This window comes from Chrysemys picta, chromosome 12, assembly GCF_011386835.1.
Source record: "Chrysemys picta bellii isolate R12L10 chromosome 12, ASM1138683v2, whole genome shotgun sequence".
NCBI classification, from domain to species: Eukaryota; Metazoa; Chordata; order Testudines; family Emydidae; genus Chrysemys; species Chrysemys picta.
The window spans coordinates 30963386-30977428 of NC_088802.1; the positions used below are offsets into that span (position 1 = coordinate 30963386).

The 14043-nt window shown below is 45.0% G+C and overlaps 1 protein-coding gene across 1 annotated transcript in view; it reads right to left on the reverse strand.

Annotated features, from left to right (window-relative positions):
- Positions 1 to 14043, reverse strand: part of GSG1L2 (GSG1 like 2) — a 59645-nt gene that overhangs the window by 24497 nt on the left and 21105 nt on the right. Inside the window, exon 3 of the mRNA XM_005305105.4 lies at positions 13351 to 13503. Coding sequence (XP_005305162.1) covers positions 13351 to 13503 — 153 coding nt within the window. The remainder of the gene's footprint in view (positions 1 to 13350; positions 13504 to 14043) is intronic.

Consider the following 14043-nt stretch of genomic DNA (forward strand, 5'->3'; position numbering starts at 1 on the left):
ATCACTGAGTGCTGTGTTAACCAGTGGGGGAGCCTGAAGATATTGTGCTAAGCGGCGTGCAGAGTGGAGCAGTTTGTGGGACGGTTGGAGCGGCCCATGGAATGTGGCGCGGAGGAGAGCTGAGCAGTTTGCGGGGATGGCTGGAGGGCCGGGCCGGAGCGGCTCATAGAGCAGAGCCATTTGTGGTGAAGGCTGCAGCAGAACTCCACAGAGAGGTGGGGCAGTCGGCCTCGGACCATGTAAGGTGCCCTGTAACACCCCATATCTCTCCCCCACATTTCCACTCAGAGTAGGGGGGTAAAACTCTGCAGATAAACTTTTGAACTCTGGGGTAGCACTGACCAGGGTTGTTGGACTTTGGGGCGATTGGACCTAAGACCCTGAGGGGAAAAGGACACTGCCAGACTTACTTGGAGGTGGGTCTTTTGCTCATGGTTTGTGTTATGAATCCTGTTTGTGGTGTATCCCCAACATGATGCCGCATTGTTTCCCTCCTTTATTAAAAGGCTTTTGCTACACTCAGACTCCATGCTTGCGAGAGGGGAAGTATTGCCTCCTAGAGGCGCCCGGGGGATGGTATGTAATTGTCCCAGGTCACTGGGTGAGGGCTTGAGCCGGTTTTGCATTGCGTTATTGAAACGGAACTCCTAGATACTGAACCCAGCCTTTGTTGCTGCCAACTCATTGGGGCAGAAGGGTTACATAATATATAGTGGAACAGCTTCAACAAGAAATACTAAGAAAGCCCCATGCAAGAATACCTGTTAGCCCCGAAGTTACTGCTGCCTCTTTCTCCTAGTATTTTTTACAAGAGAAACATTTTAGGTGTGCCTAACTCTAGGAGAGGGTTCACAGCTCCAAACCCTAACCAGAGACAGAAACCTTGCACCATCCCAGAGATAAAAACAACAAGGAGTCTGGTGGCACCTTAAAGAGTAACAGATTTATTTGGGCATAAGCTTTTGTGGGTAAAAACCTCACTTCTTCGGATGCATAGAGTGAAAGTTACAGATGCAGGCATTATATACTGACACATGGAGAGCAGGGAGTTACTTCGCAAGTGGAGAACCAGTGTTGACAGGGCTAATTCAATCAGGGTGGATGTAGTCCACTCCCAATAATAGATGAGGAGGTGTCAATTCCAGGAGAGGAAAAGCTGCTTCTGTAATGAGCCAGCCACTCCCAGTCCCTATTCAAGCCCAGATTAATGGTGTTAAATTTGCAAATGAATTTTAGTTCTGCTGTTTCTCTTTGAAGTCTGTTTCTGAAGTTTTTTTGTTCAATGATAGTGACTTTTAAATCTGTAATAGAATGACCAGGGAGACTGAAGTGTTCACTTACTGGCTTGTGTATGTTACCATTCCTGATGTCCGATTTGTGTCCATTTATTCTTTTGCGGAGGGACTGTCCGGTTTGGCCAATGTACATGGCAGAGGGGCATTGCTGGCACATGATGGCATATATAACATTAGTGGATATGCAGGTGAATGAGCCCTTGATGGTGTGGCTGATGTGGTTGGGTCCTCTGATGGTGTCGCCAGAGTAGATATGGGGACAGAGTAGGCAACCTCCTGATACTTGATCCCAGAGATAGATGATTAAGTCCCTTTGAGAGGTGGGGCTTAAACCACACTCCTTTTCTTGGCATTTTCTATTAGCTTGTTGCCCTGGAATTGAGGGGTATGTGTGCCCCAGATTTTGATTAGCTAATTGGAACCAGCATACAGCCACCATGAATTAATAAAATAGACCACCACCTAGTTAAGGGTTAATTTGAACAAGCAGAGCTTCCGAAAGCATGTTCAAATACATTTCTAGACTTGCAGTCTCTGCTAATCAGGAAGGGAGAAAAAGAATCAACAAGTTAAGACCAAAAGAAACTAAGTGGATGGGAACCTTGGGTTTGGGGCACCTTTGACACAGAAGCTTATTATGACTAAGATTGTTAGGAATGTTTGTTGATAAGTAATTTGACATTAGGAGAAGTGATGACTCGGTAGGGGTCACTATGATCTGTGTATTTTGTAAAAGTTAGTTATAAAAAGGACTCTATAATAGAGTGTACTTTGAAGCAGTCCTCTGAAGCTATCCTGAGATGCATTTTTCCTGACAACTCACTCCCTGGCGGGGAAGTACCCGGCCATTGTTGAACTTCCGCAGTTTACTCAATACCATCCCAGATTTTAGGTAAATATTTGGGATATTCTAAACCTATTGGTTGGGTCTGTGTGCACTTAAATCTAATAAAATGTAGTTTTAGATAACAGAATGCTTACTTGTATTAATCTTCCAGCAGCCGGAGCATTGTGTTGCCACTGATTTATTCCTGACACCGGTTGGAGTGAAACAGTTACGTTACCACTGTTTTGGATTCTTAAAACCTTGGGTAACAAGCTAGTTTAGGTGACTCCCAATTTAGCAAGATGGCTTTTGTGGATCCCATTCTTAGGTGCCCAACTCTCCCTATGCATTGTATGGGAGCCAAATGTCTAACTTGGGCTCTTGGATTCCAGCTGGTGGAAGGACACCCAAGGGTTAGGCGCTGCAACGCTCAGCATTGCAATGCCTAAGTCCCTTTGTGGATCTAGACCTTTGGGTCAGATTTTTAAATGTATTTAGGTGCTTAAAAATGCAGACAGGCACCCAGCAGGACTTGATTCCAGTACCAGTAGAAGTTAGGTGCCTAGGATCTATTGAAAATCTGACTAGGTGCCTATCTGTATCTCTAGGTGCCTTTAAAATCTGTTCCTAAGTCATTTAGGTACTTTTGAAAACATTACCATTTGACTGTGTGTAGGATCAAGGCACAATAAAACTGGTGTTAAAACACAGAACCTCATCAAATCCACATTTCATATAACAAATGCAAGATAACATATAAGCACTATGCAAAGAGAGGCCTTCAAGCCAGAAAGGAGAGTCAAACAGAGATATATAACTTCAGTCCAAATCTCTTAAAAAATACACATCATGCATTCTGCAGCCCAGTATTTTCCACAAAATTCACCCCTTGCCAGAGTTCTGATCTGCCACATTCATCTCAGTCAAGACTCCATAACCTAACTCTCTAGAGAGTAGTGCAGAATGGGAGGCCTAGGGAGCAGGGAAATTTACTACTAAACTTGGCTACAAGCTCCCCCTTCCTTGCACACTCTGGAACAAGGAGGTTCTGAGTGGGGTCACCTAGACAACCGCACAATGGCCTGGGCAGCCTGACTGACTGGAGAATAAAGTGAAAAAGACATAATTGCAAACAATCATTGGCCAAAATATGCAGGGACAAATGTTCTGCCAATGAGCCTTTTCAGAGCTGTGGGGGTGCGGGTGGGGATAGGGATAGCAATAAAGAGAGTATTTCATTGTGATAGAATAAATTAGAAAAATTGTGGAATTTGGGGGTTACCACCACATAATTTGGTGACATTGTTCTGCAGAGTACACAGGGACCTGTCAATGAACTACAAACCCTGTTGAAACAATCTCTTACCCTGGGTATCCTACTAAAGGACACAGACGTACTATCACCCATAGAAGAAGATCTTCAAAGAAATTTACACATTCTGCAAGCCTACATGGTCACTCTGGGAAAACACAAATCAGGATCTCTCAGAAAAAGGTCAGCACCAACTAACAGACTAAAGTTTTCATAGATTCATACATTTTTAAGGAACACCCTATGTTCATCAGATCTGATCCTCATTCATAGCACAGGCCAGAGAATTTCATATAGGGATTCCTGCATCAAGACCATAATTTCTGGTTGAACTAGAGCACATATTTTAGAAACATATCCAGTCTTGATTTAAAGACTCAAAATAATGGAAAATCCACCACATTCTTAGGTGAGTTGCTTTAATGGTTCATTATCTTCACTGTTAAAAACATGCATCTTATTTCTAGTCTGAATTATGTAGCTTCAGCTTCTACTGCATCTCATTATACCTTTGTCTGATCGATTAAAGAGCCCTCTACTATCTGAAATCTCCTCTTCATGTAGATGCTTATAAACTATATTTATAAACAAATCACCTCTTAACCTTCTCTTTATAGCTTGAGCTTCTGTAGATTTTCAGTCCGAGGTGGGTTTTCCAGTCCGCATATCATTCTTGTAGCTCTTTTCTGAACTCTGACATTTCAACAACTTCATAACACAAGGACACCTGAACTGGACACAATATCTGATAATGGTCTCACTAAGGCCTGGTCTACACTAGGCGTTTATGTCGAAGTTAGCGCCGTTACATCGAATTAACCCTGCACCCGTCCACACCGCGAAGCTATTTAGTTCGACATAGAGGTCTCTTTAATTCGACTTCTGTACTCCTCCCCGACGAGGGGAGTAGCGCTAAATTCGACATGGCCATGTCGAATTAGGCTAGGTGTGGATGGAAATCGACGCTAATAGCTCCGGGAGCTATCCCACAGTGCACCACTCTGTTGACGCTCTGGACAGCAGTACGAGCTCGGATGCTCTGACCAGCCACACAGGAAACGCCCCGGGAAAATTTGAATTTGAATTCCTTTTCCTGTCTGGCCAGTTTGAATCTCATTTCCTGTCTGGACATTGTGGCGAGCTCAGCAGCACTGGCAACGATGCAGAGCTCTCCAGCAGTGATGGCCGTGCAATCTCAGAATAGAAAGAGTGCCCCAGCATGGACTGATTGGGAAGTCTTGGATCTGATCGCTGTGTGGGGCGATGAGTCCGTGCTTTCCGAGTTGCGCTCCAAGAAACGGAATGCAAAGATCTACGAGAAGATCTCTAAAGACATGTCAGAGAGAGGATACAGCCGGGATGCAACGCAGTGCCGCGTGAAAATCAAGGAGCTGAGACAAGGCTACCAGAAGACCAAAGAGGCAAACGGACGCTCCGGATCCCATCCCCAGACATCCCGTTTCTACGAGGCACTGCATTCCATCCTAGGTGCGGCCGCCACCACTACCCCACCACTGACCGTGGACTCTGAGGATGGGATATTGTCCACGGCCGGTTCCTCGGACATGTTAGCGGACGGGGAAGATGAGGAAGGAGATGAGGAGGACGAGGCAGTCGACAGCGCTCACAACGCTGATTTCCCCGACAGCCAGGATCTCTTCATCACCCTTACAGAGATCCCCTACCAACCGTCCCCAGCTGTTACCCCGGACACAGAATCTGGGGAAGAATCAGCCAGTAAGTGTTGTAAACATCTAAACATTTATTTTTAACAGAACAGGAATATTAACAATAACAAAAATGGGTTTCTCGTGATTAGTTTGCCCTAGGCGCTTAACGGTTCAGTCATGGGCAGTGCAACTATTGAAAAAAAATCTAACAATGTCCGGTTTTGCATGATTGTCCTGCCCAAGCCGCTCTACTGTTTAGTCACTGCTAGTGCAGCTAGAGTAAAATGCGGTCTATATGTCCGGGGATAGAGCAGAAATCCTCCTGTGACATCTCGATGAAGCTCTCCTGGAGGTAATTGGAAAGCCGTTGCATCAGGTTCCTGGGGAGAGCGGCCTTATTGGGTCCTCCGTAGTATGACACGTTGCCGCGCCACGAGACAATCAAGTACTCGGGAATCATTGCTCTGCACAGCAGGGTGGCATACGGCCCTGGTCTTTGGAGGCTTTCCCGGAGCATTCTCTCTTTCTCGCTGTCAGAGATCCTCATGAGGGTGATGTCGCTCATGGTGACCTGCTTTGAATTAGGTAGGGGAATGTTAGTGTTGGGACTGCTTGCCCGTTCCTTTACAGAACTGTAACCGCTGGTTTGCAGCCACGCGGTGGAGGCGGGAGAGGGGCAGCCTACAGGGATCGTTCCCGGGGACAGCCGCGAGGGGGTGGGACAGGGGCAGAGTTCCTGCTTGCCGGATTGCTGGCAGCAGGAACTGACATTGCTTTCAATGTGAAAGGAGGCCATTTCTAATATTAAAGTTTTAAGCTGCCACAAGTCTACGGCTTACCATGTCTGCCTGCAACAGAAATTCCGTTGTCCTGCCCCGCTTCTCAAATGTGCTGTGCAAGACCCCAGGCACTGAATGCGAAGGCCGAGAATTCGACCTTGTGCTGAGTGCGCATGTGATAGGTGCTGTGCATGGTCTTGTTCACAGAGAAAGACTATGTTCTTTGTTCACAACTACATTTATCTTTCTGAGGAATTCACTCCCTTTTTCCCATTCCCACAGCCACATCTGCGACTGTCTCACAACCTAGCCTGGCATCACACTCCCAGAGGCTAGCGCAGATTAGGCGTAGGAAGAAGAGGACACGGGAGGACATGTTCTCGGAGCTTATGGCCTGCTCCCGAGCCCAGGCAGCACAGCAGACCCAGTGGCGGGAGAATTTGTCCCAAATGCACCAAGCAAACATGGATCGGGAGGAGAGGTGGCGGCAGGAAGACCAGCAGGCGACTCAAACGCTGCTTGGACTACTGAGGGAGCAAACAGACACGCTCCAGCGCCTTGTGGATGTTCTGCAGGAACGGAGGCAGGAGGACAGAGCCCCGCTGCAGTCTATCTCTAACCGCCCTCCCCCGCCACCAAGTCCCATACCCACCTCACCCAAAGTCCAAAGAAGGAGGGGCGGCAGAGTCCGTGCTAACTCTCACTCCACCCCTGCAGAGAGCTCTAGTAGTAGAAGGCTCTCATTCCCCAAAATTTCACAAGTTCTTTCCTTCCCGCCTGACACAAGCCCCCGTCCAAGTTTCACCTCCCAGTTCCATGTGTAGTTGATAATAAAAAATACGTTTCTGTTAACTACTGTTTCCATCATGTTCTTTTGGAGGAGGAGGGGAAAGGGGGTTGGTAATTGGACAGGACAGTCACCTTTGGCAGGGTACATAGGCGGGGGCAGGTACAGCAGCAGGGCACATACACAGTGCAGTGACTAGTTACCCTGGTCAGTCTGTGAGGTGGTTTTCATGTTCTGTGGTGGGGGGTGGGTTGCTCTGTGACTTTGTGGCGGGGGAGGGCAGTTACAGATCTTAAGCGGCGGTCCTTATGCAGGATCACAGAGCCACGGAGCAGGAGATCTGTAACCGTCCTCCCCCTGCCACAAAGTCACATAGCCCCCCCATACACACAGTCCCGATCAGGAGGGGTGACAGGCTCCGTTGAAACAACCAGCCCACCACAGCAGAGCCTGTCAATCCTTGAGTTTAGAAGCTTCATTTGCGTCACCACACTACACCCGCTCCCCACCACAGTCTGCGTCCCAGTTTAAAAAAATTCCCGCGAAAACAGTAATAAAGAAAACAGTGTTCATTAACAAAGTAGAACTGATTTTATTTCGAAACGTGTGTTGGAAGGGGGTGAAGGGGGTATGTAACTGGAGAGGATAGTCAACATTAACTGGGTAAAGAAACGGGGGCAGGTTCAGCTTCTCTGTACACAAACTTAAAAGTCACAGGTTACCCTGCTCACTCAGGAACCTAGCTTTCAAAGCCTCCCGGATGCACAGCGCGTCCCGCTGGTCTCTTCTAATCGCCCGGCTGTCTGGCTGTGCGTAATCAGAAGCCAGGCTATTTGCCTCAACCTCCCACCCCGCCATAAAGGTCTCCCCCTTGCTCTCACAGAGATTGTGGAGCACACAGCAAGCTGCTATAACAATGGGGATATTGGTTTCGCTGAGATCACAGCGAGTCAGTAAGCTTCTCCATCTCCCCTTGAGACGGCCAAAAGCACACTCCACCACCATTCTGCACTTGCTCAGCCGGTAGTTGAAGAGTTCTTTTTCACTGTCCAGGGCGCCAGTATAGGGCTTCATGAGCCAGGGCATTAGCGGGTAGGCTGGGTCCCCGAGGATGACTATAGGCATCTCCACATCCCCAACAGTTATTTTGTGGTCCGGGAAGTAAATACCTTGCTGCAGCCGTCTAAACAGACCAGAGTTCCTGAAAACACGAGCGTCATGAACCTTGCCCGGCCATCTGACGTAGATGTTGGTAAAACGTCCCCTGTGGTCCACCAGTGCTTGCAGCACCATGGAAAAGTAGCCCTTTCTGTTAATGTACTGGCTGGCCTGGTGGTCCGGTGCCAGGATAGGGATGTGAGTTCCATCTATGGCCCCACCGCAGTTTGGGAATCCCATCGCTGCGAAGCCATCTATGATCGCCTCCACGTTTCCCAGGGTCACTACCTTTGACAGCAGTACATCAACGATTGCCTTGGCTACTTGCATCACAACAACCCCCACGGTAGATTTGCCCACGCCAAACTGGTTCACGACTGACCGGTAGCTATCTGGCGTTGCAAGCTTCCAGAGGGCTATGGCCACTCGCTTCTGGACAGTCAGGGCTGCTCGCATCCAGGTGTCATTGCGCTTCAGGGCAGGGGACAGCAACTCACAAAGTTCAAGGAAAGTTCCCTTCCGCATGCGAAAGTTTCGCAGCCACTGGGATTCATCCCAGACCTGCAGCACTATGCGGTCCCACCACTCAGTGCTTGTTTCCCGTGCCCAGAATCGCCGTTCCACGGCATCAACATGACCCATTGCCACCGTGATGTCCTCGGCGCTGGGTCCCGTGCTTTCTGAAAGGTCTGTGCTACTCTCAGACTTCAGGCCCTCACTGCGGTGCCGTAGCCTCCTCGCCTGACTTATCTGCATCTGCCTCAGGGAAAGGTGGATGATAAGCTGCGAGGCGTTGAGAGCGGCCACAACTGCAGCGATGGTCGCAGCGTGCTCCATGCTCGCAGTGCTGTGGCGTCCGCGCTGTCACTGACTAGAAAAGTGCGCGAACTGATTTCCCGCCGGCGCTTTCAGGGAGGGAGGGCGGGAGTGATGGACGGATGACGACAGTTACCCAAAAGCACCCTGGACACATTTTTTTTTACCCAGAAGGCATTTGCGGCTCCACCCAGAATTCCAATGGGCAGCGGTGACTGCGGGAACTGTGGGATAGCTGCCCACAGTGCACCCACAGTGCACCGCTTCCAATGTCGACGCTTTCCCCGTTACTGTGGACTCACAAAGTCGAATTACTGTCCTTAGTGTGGACACACACGTTCGACTTTGCAATATCGATTCCAAAAATTCGATTTAAGTAAAATCGAACTACTCTCGTAGTGTAGACATACCCTAAGTCATGTACTCAGGTAATACCTCCCCTACTACTACTCGACATTCCCCTACTTACACATATAAGAATCAGTTTAGCCTTCTTATCCAGAACATCACAGTGGGAGTTCAAGTTCAGTTGGTTTCCACCATGGGCCCATAATTTTCAGTCACTGCTTTCCAGGATACAGGCTCTCAACCTGAAAATGTGACCTACATCCTTTGTTCTTAGATGTATGATGTTGCATTTTTCTGTTTTAAAACATATTCAAATAAGCCTAGCTAATCAAGTGATCCAGATCACTCTGTATATCCGAGCTGCCTTTATCGCAATAAAGAGGACAATTTTGGTTAAAAGCCTATCTTGGTTAAGGGGGAAAATGAAGAAATCAAATTTATATAAGGGAAAAACAGGAGCAGCAAATAGTAGTCAATATTAATTAGAAGATAAGAAATGTAGAAAATTGATTGGGCAGGCTAAATTTAATCAGGGGAAATGGCTTTGGTCTTTGACCAAAGACAATAAGGAGTTTAAGTATACCAGGAACAAAAGAAACACTAATAATTGTAAAGGTTGTTGCATGTCTGAGTTAGTGACTCGAGATTGTCGAAATAACAGGCTCAGTTGAAATTATTTAATCTAAGATTATTAATCAGAGATTAGAGTACAGCACTATACAGAAATAAATAGATACATTACAACCCTTTGTTGTCAGACTAAGAGCTGGATATGTGTCTTTCCTGCATCTGGAAGTGATGCACAGTTTTCATTCCCTCAACTTAAGTTTTCATATCACTATCATTATACATTAAAAGTTTTGTTATCTGGCATGTTAGGAGGATACGAGATGTTAGTAAGTAAAAAATGCCAGTTAACTAAGAGAGGGAGTTTGGTTGTGAGAGGGGCCTAAGTGCTGGGGGTTGGGGCACAGGAGGAGGTGCAGGGTGTGGGCTCTGAGAGGGAGGTTAGGTGCAGAAGGGGGATCGGGCTAAGGGGTTGGTGTGCCGGATCCAGGTGGCGCTCACCTCGGGCAGCTCCCCGTAAGTGGCAACGTGTCCCTGCTGTTCCTAGGTGGAGGCCCAGCTAGGCAGCTCTGCACGCTGCCCCCACCAAGAGCTCTGGCTCCACAGCTCCCATAGGCTGGGAACCTGCAGGCGCCACCCCACGCAGCTCCCATTGGCCACGGTTCCCAGCCAATGGGAGCTGCAGAACCAGCACTCAGGGTGGGGTGGGGGCAGAGCCACCTAGCCGTGCACTCCCTCCCGCACTCTGACCCCCTCATGGCCATTCCTCTACCTAGGAGCAGTAGAGACATGCTTCCAGGGAGCCACATGGAGCCAGGTAGGGAGCCTGCTGGCCCTGTGCCAGCCGGACTCTAAACCAGACTTTCAATGAGGATCAGAAATGCTGGTTTATAGAGCTTTCCAGTTAGTAAAGTGCTGGATAACACAGCTTTTACTGTATAGGGTTTCAGACAAAGGAAACCTAGTTGCCAAGAATATTCTCCTAGAAACACATGTTGTGATGTCATTTCTGTACAGTCTCAGTTTACCTGACTCATGTGTGAAGGCATGATTATTTACAGCTGAGAGCACTAACAATTCTTCAATTTAATATCTCTCAGTGAGTCTTTCTTACCCCACAATCATTCTTCCATGTTGATTTCCCCAACAGAAAACATCTGCTATAACAATAATCTCTTATTAGTTTCCCTAGTCTATATATGCTTATGTCAGCATTTTATTTATATGTTAAGGAGATGGTTTAGAAGAATATCTGGTGTTTTATCGACATGAAAGCGCCCTAGAGTTATTAAATACAGCCATCATGAATAAATTGCTAAATAGAGTTACTTATTGGTCAAGACCTGTGTTCTGGGCCTTAGAATTCAGACATACTCTTTGTTTAAGATAAAGATTCTAAAGAATAGTAAATATATAAATTAATCAAATATACAGAAAGAAAGAACTAAAGGTATTATTATTTACTAACAGGTACTAAACAAGGTCCATTACTAGATCAAGATTGTAAAATTGTTAACAATGAAGCAGAAAAAAGTCACATGTGTTCAGTAAATATTTCTGTTCTGTATTTGGAAAGAAGCAGGACAGTGTCCTGATATCATGTAAAGTGATGAAATATTTTCCAGTTTAACCACGGAGGATGTTGAACATCATCAACTAGGGATGAATATTTTTAAATCAGCAAGCCCAGATAACTTGCACCCAGAAGTCCTAACGGAGCTGGCTGAAGAGATGTCTGGCCCTCTGATGTTAGTTTTTAATCTATCTTTGAAAATGGGGAAATTCCAGAAGACTGGGAGAGTACTAATATTGTGCCTGTATTCAAAAAGGAAAAGTGAGATGACATGGGTGAGTATAAGCCAGTTAGCCTGACCTCAATCCTCAGCAAAATCATGGGAAAGCTGAAAGTAAAGGACAGTATATAATTGATGCTACTTGGTTTCATTGTTTGATGAGACTGCAAATTTGGTTGATAAAGATAATTGTGTAGATGTTAAGCACCTTACAGAAGTCTAAGTGTCTGACTTAGTACTGTTCAACATTCTGGTTAAATAGTTAGCATTACACAATGACAATAAAGCATGCATTATATGGATTAAGAACGGGCTAGCTGACCGATCTCAAAAAGATGTCGTCAATGGGGAATCATCACTGAGTGGCGGTGTTTCTAGCAGGTTCCACAGGGATCAGTTTGAGACCCAATGCTATTCAATATTTATATCAATGATCAATATAAAAATCAATGCTGATAAAATATCACTGACACAAACATTGGTGAAGTGGTAAATAATGATGATAATCAGGCAGTCATGAGGAGCAATCTGGCCTCATTAGTAAACTGGGTCCAATCAAACAAAATGTGTTTTAATACAGCTAAATATGAGGTCATTCTTCTAAGAGTAAAGAATGCAGGCCAAACCTACAGAATGGGGACTGTATCCTGAAAAGCAGTGACTCTGAAAAGGTCACTGTGGACAAACAACTCAACATAAGCACACAGTGGGATGCTGTGGCAAAAAGGACTAATGAGATCCTTGGATATATGTACAGGGTAGTAGTGAGAAGAAGTAGAGAGGTGATTTTACCTCTGTATATGCATTAGGGGAACAGATACTGGAAAACTGTGTCCAGTTCTAGTGTCCACATTTTTAAAAGAATGTTGAAAATTTGGAGAGGATGCAGAAAAGATCCGCAAAAATAATTAAAGGACTGGGGAAAATGTCTTCCAGTGACAGCACTCAATCTGTTTAGGTTATCAAAAAGAAGAACAAGAGGTGATTTGATTAGGATGTTTTCGTATGTTCAAGAGAAGAAAATAAGAGATACTAAGGGCTCTTTAATCCATCAGTGAAAGGCAAAACAAGAACCAATGCAGGCAAATTCAAATTAGAAATAAAGCACAAATCTTTAATAATGAGAGTGATTAACCACTGAACAAAATACCAAGGGAACTGGTGGGTTCTCCAGCTCTTGATGTCTTCAACTTATGACTGGATGCTTTTTTGGAAAACATATTTTAGTAAAATACAAATTAATAGGCTCAGTACAGGAGTAACTGGATTAAATCCTGTGCCCTGTGTTATACAAGGGGTCAGACTAGATGATCTAATGGTCCACTGTGTTTTTTTTTATTTATGAATCATTATGTACCAGTCCTCCAGTTACTGTTTCATTCGCAAACTTTACCAGGAATAATTTTATGGTTTCTTCTAAATTATTGATAAAGAGATTGGATCATACTGGGCCAAGAACTGATCCCTGGGAAAACCCTAGACACATTCCTTTAGGAGGACGATTCCCCATTTACATTTACTTTGGAGATATATCAGTTCCCTAGTTTTTAATCCATGTAACAGGTGTTACATTCATTTTGTATAGGGCTAAATCTGTAATCAGCACTAAGTCAAATGTCTTACAGAAATTTATTATGTAAACATCTTTGTCAACCCAACTTGTAATCTCACTGAAAAATGATATCAATATTGTTTGACAAGACCTAGTTTCCACAAAACTATGCTGGGTCCAGCTCTGCTATCTGGATCTCAGTATGGAAGGGCATATTTATTGAAACCAAGTCGGATTTCTCTGTGTTGCATTTTCTAGATGTAACGAATGATGCCATTTACAGTAGTATTAAAAAATCCAGGGCCCCAGCCTGCAGTCCTCATTCAGGCAAAACTCTTTGATTTAAGGATCTGGTCCATAAATTAAAATTTTTACCACAAAAGCATTTAGCATTGCAACTCAAAGTTACATCTTGAAAAGTTACAATATATAAATCCTAAACTGTACCTGCTAGTACAGTGAATATCGCAGCAAAGGCGTTGAGCTTTAATCCATCAATGATTGTAGTGTAGTAGCACACTTCTATTGACATCAAAGTGGCTCCAGTTAGAAGCAAAATGATATAGAGTAGCTCTGCTACAATAGACAGCCACAAAACACCTGGAAAGACAAATCAATAGCACTGATATTAGCAGCCATTACAGACATTTAGTACATTTCTTTCTTCTTCATTTCTATCTGTGAGGGTGCCCAGGCAACTTCTGACTTTAAACATACTTAGATACCAAAGAGACATTCTACATTAGGCTCCATCTTAACAGATAAAGAAGAACTGATCGTAGAACTAAAAATTAATGGTAAGTAAGTTACCAGTGATCACATTTATAACATGCAAGCAGAACAGAGGCCAGACCAGTGATACATATACTTGGTGCTTTAAAAGGGGCAATTTCACAAAGCAAAAATAAATTTAGAACCAAATCATCTGGGAGGAGGAATTTAATCAGAAAAATGTGACTGATAATTGGAAATTGCTTAAGACCACTTTACTAGATCCCCAGAAAGCAATAATCCTACAATGGAGGAAGAAGACAGGATTGGTCAAAAAACTGATCTGGTTTGGAGGGTAAGTGAAGACAGCTACAATAAAGTTAAAAATAATATATAACAAATGGAAGAAAGGAGAAGCTGATAGTAATG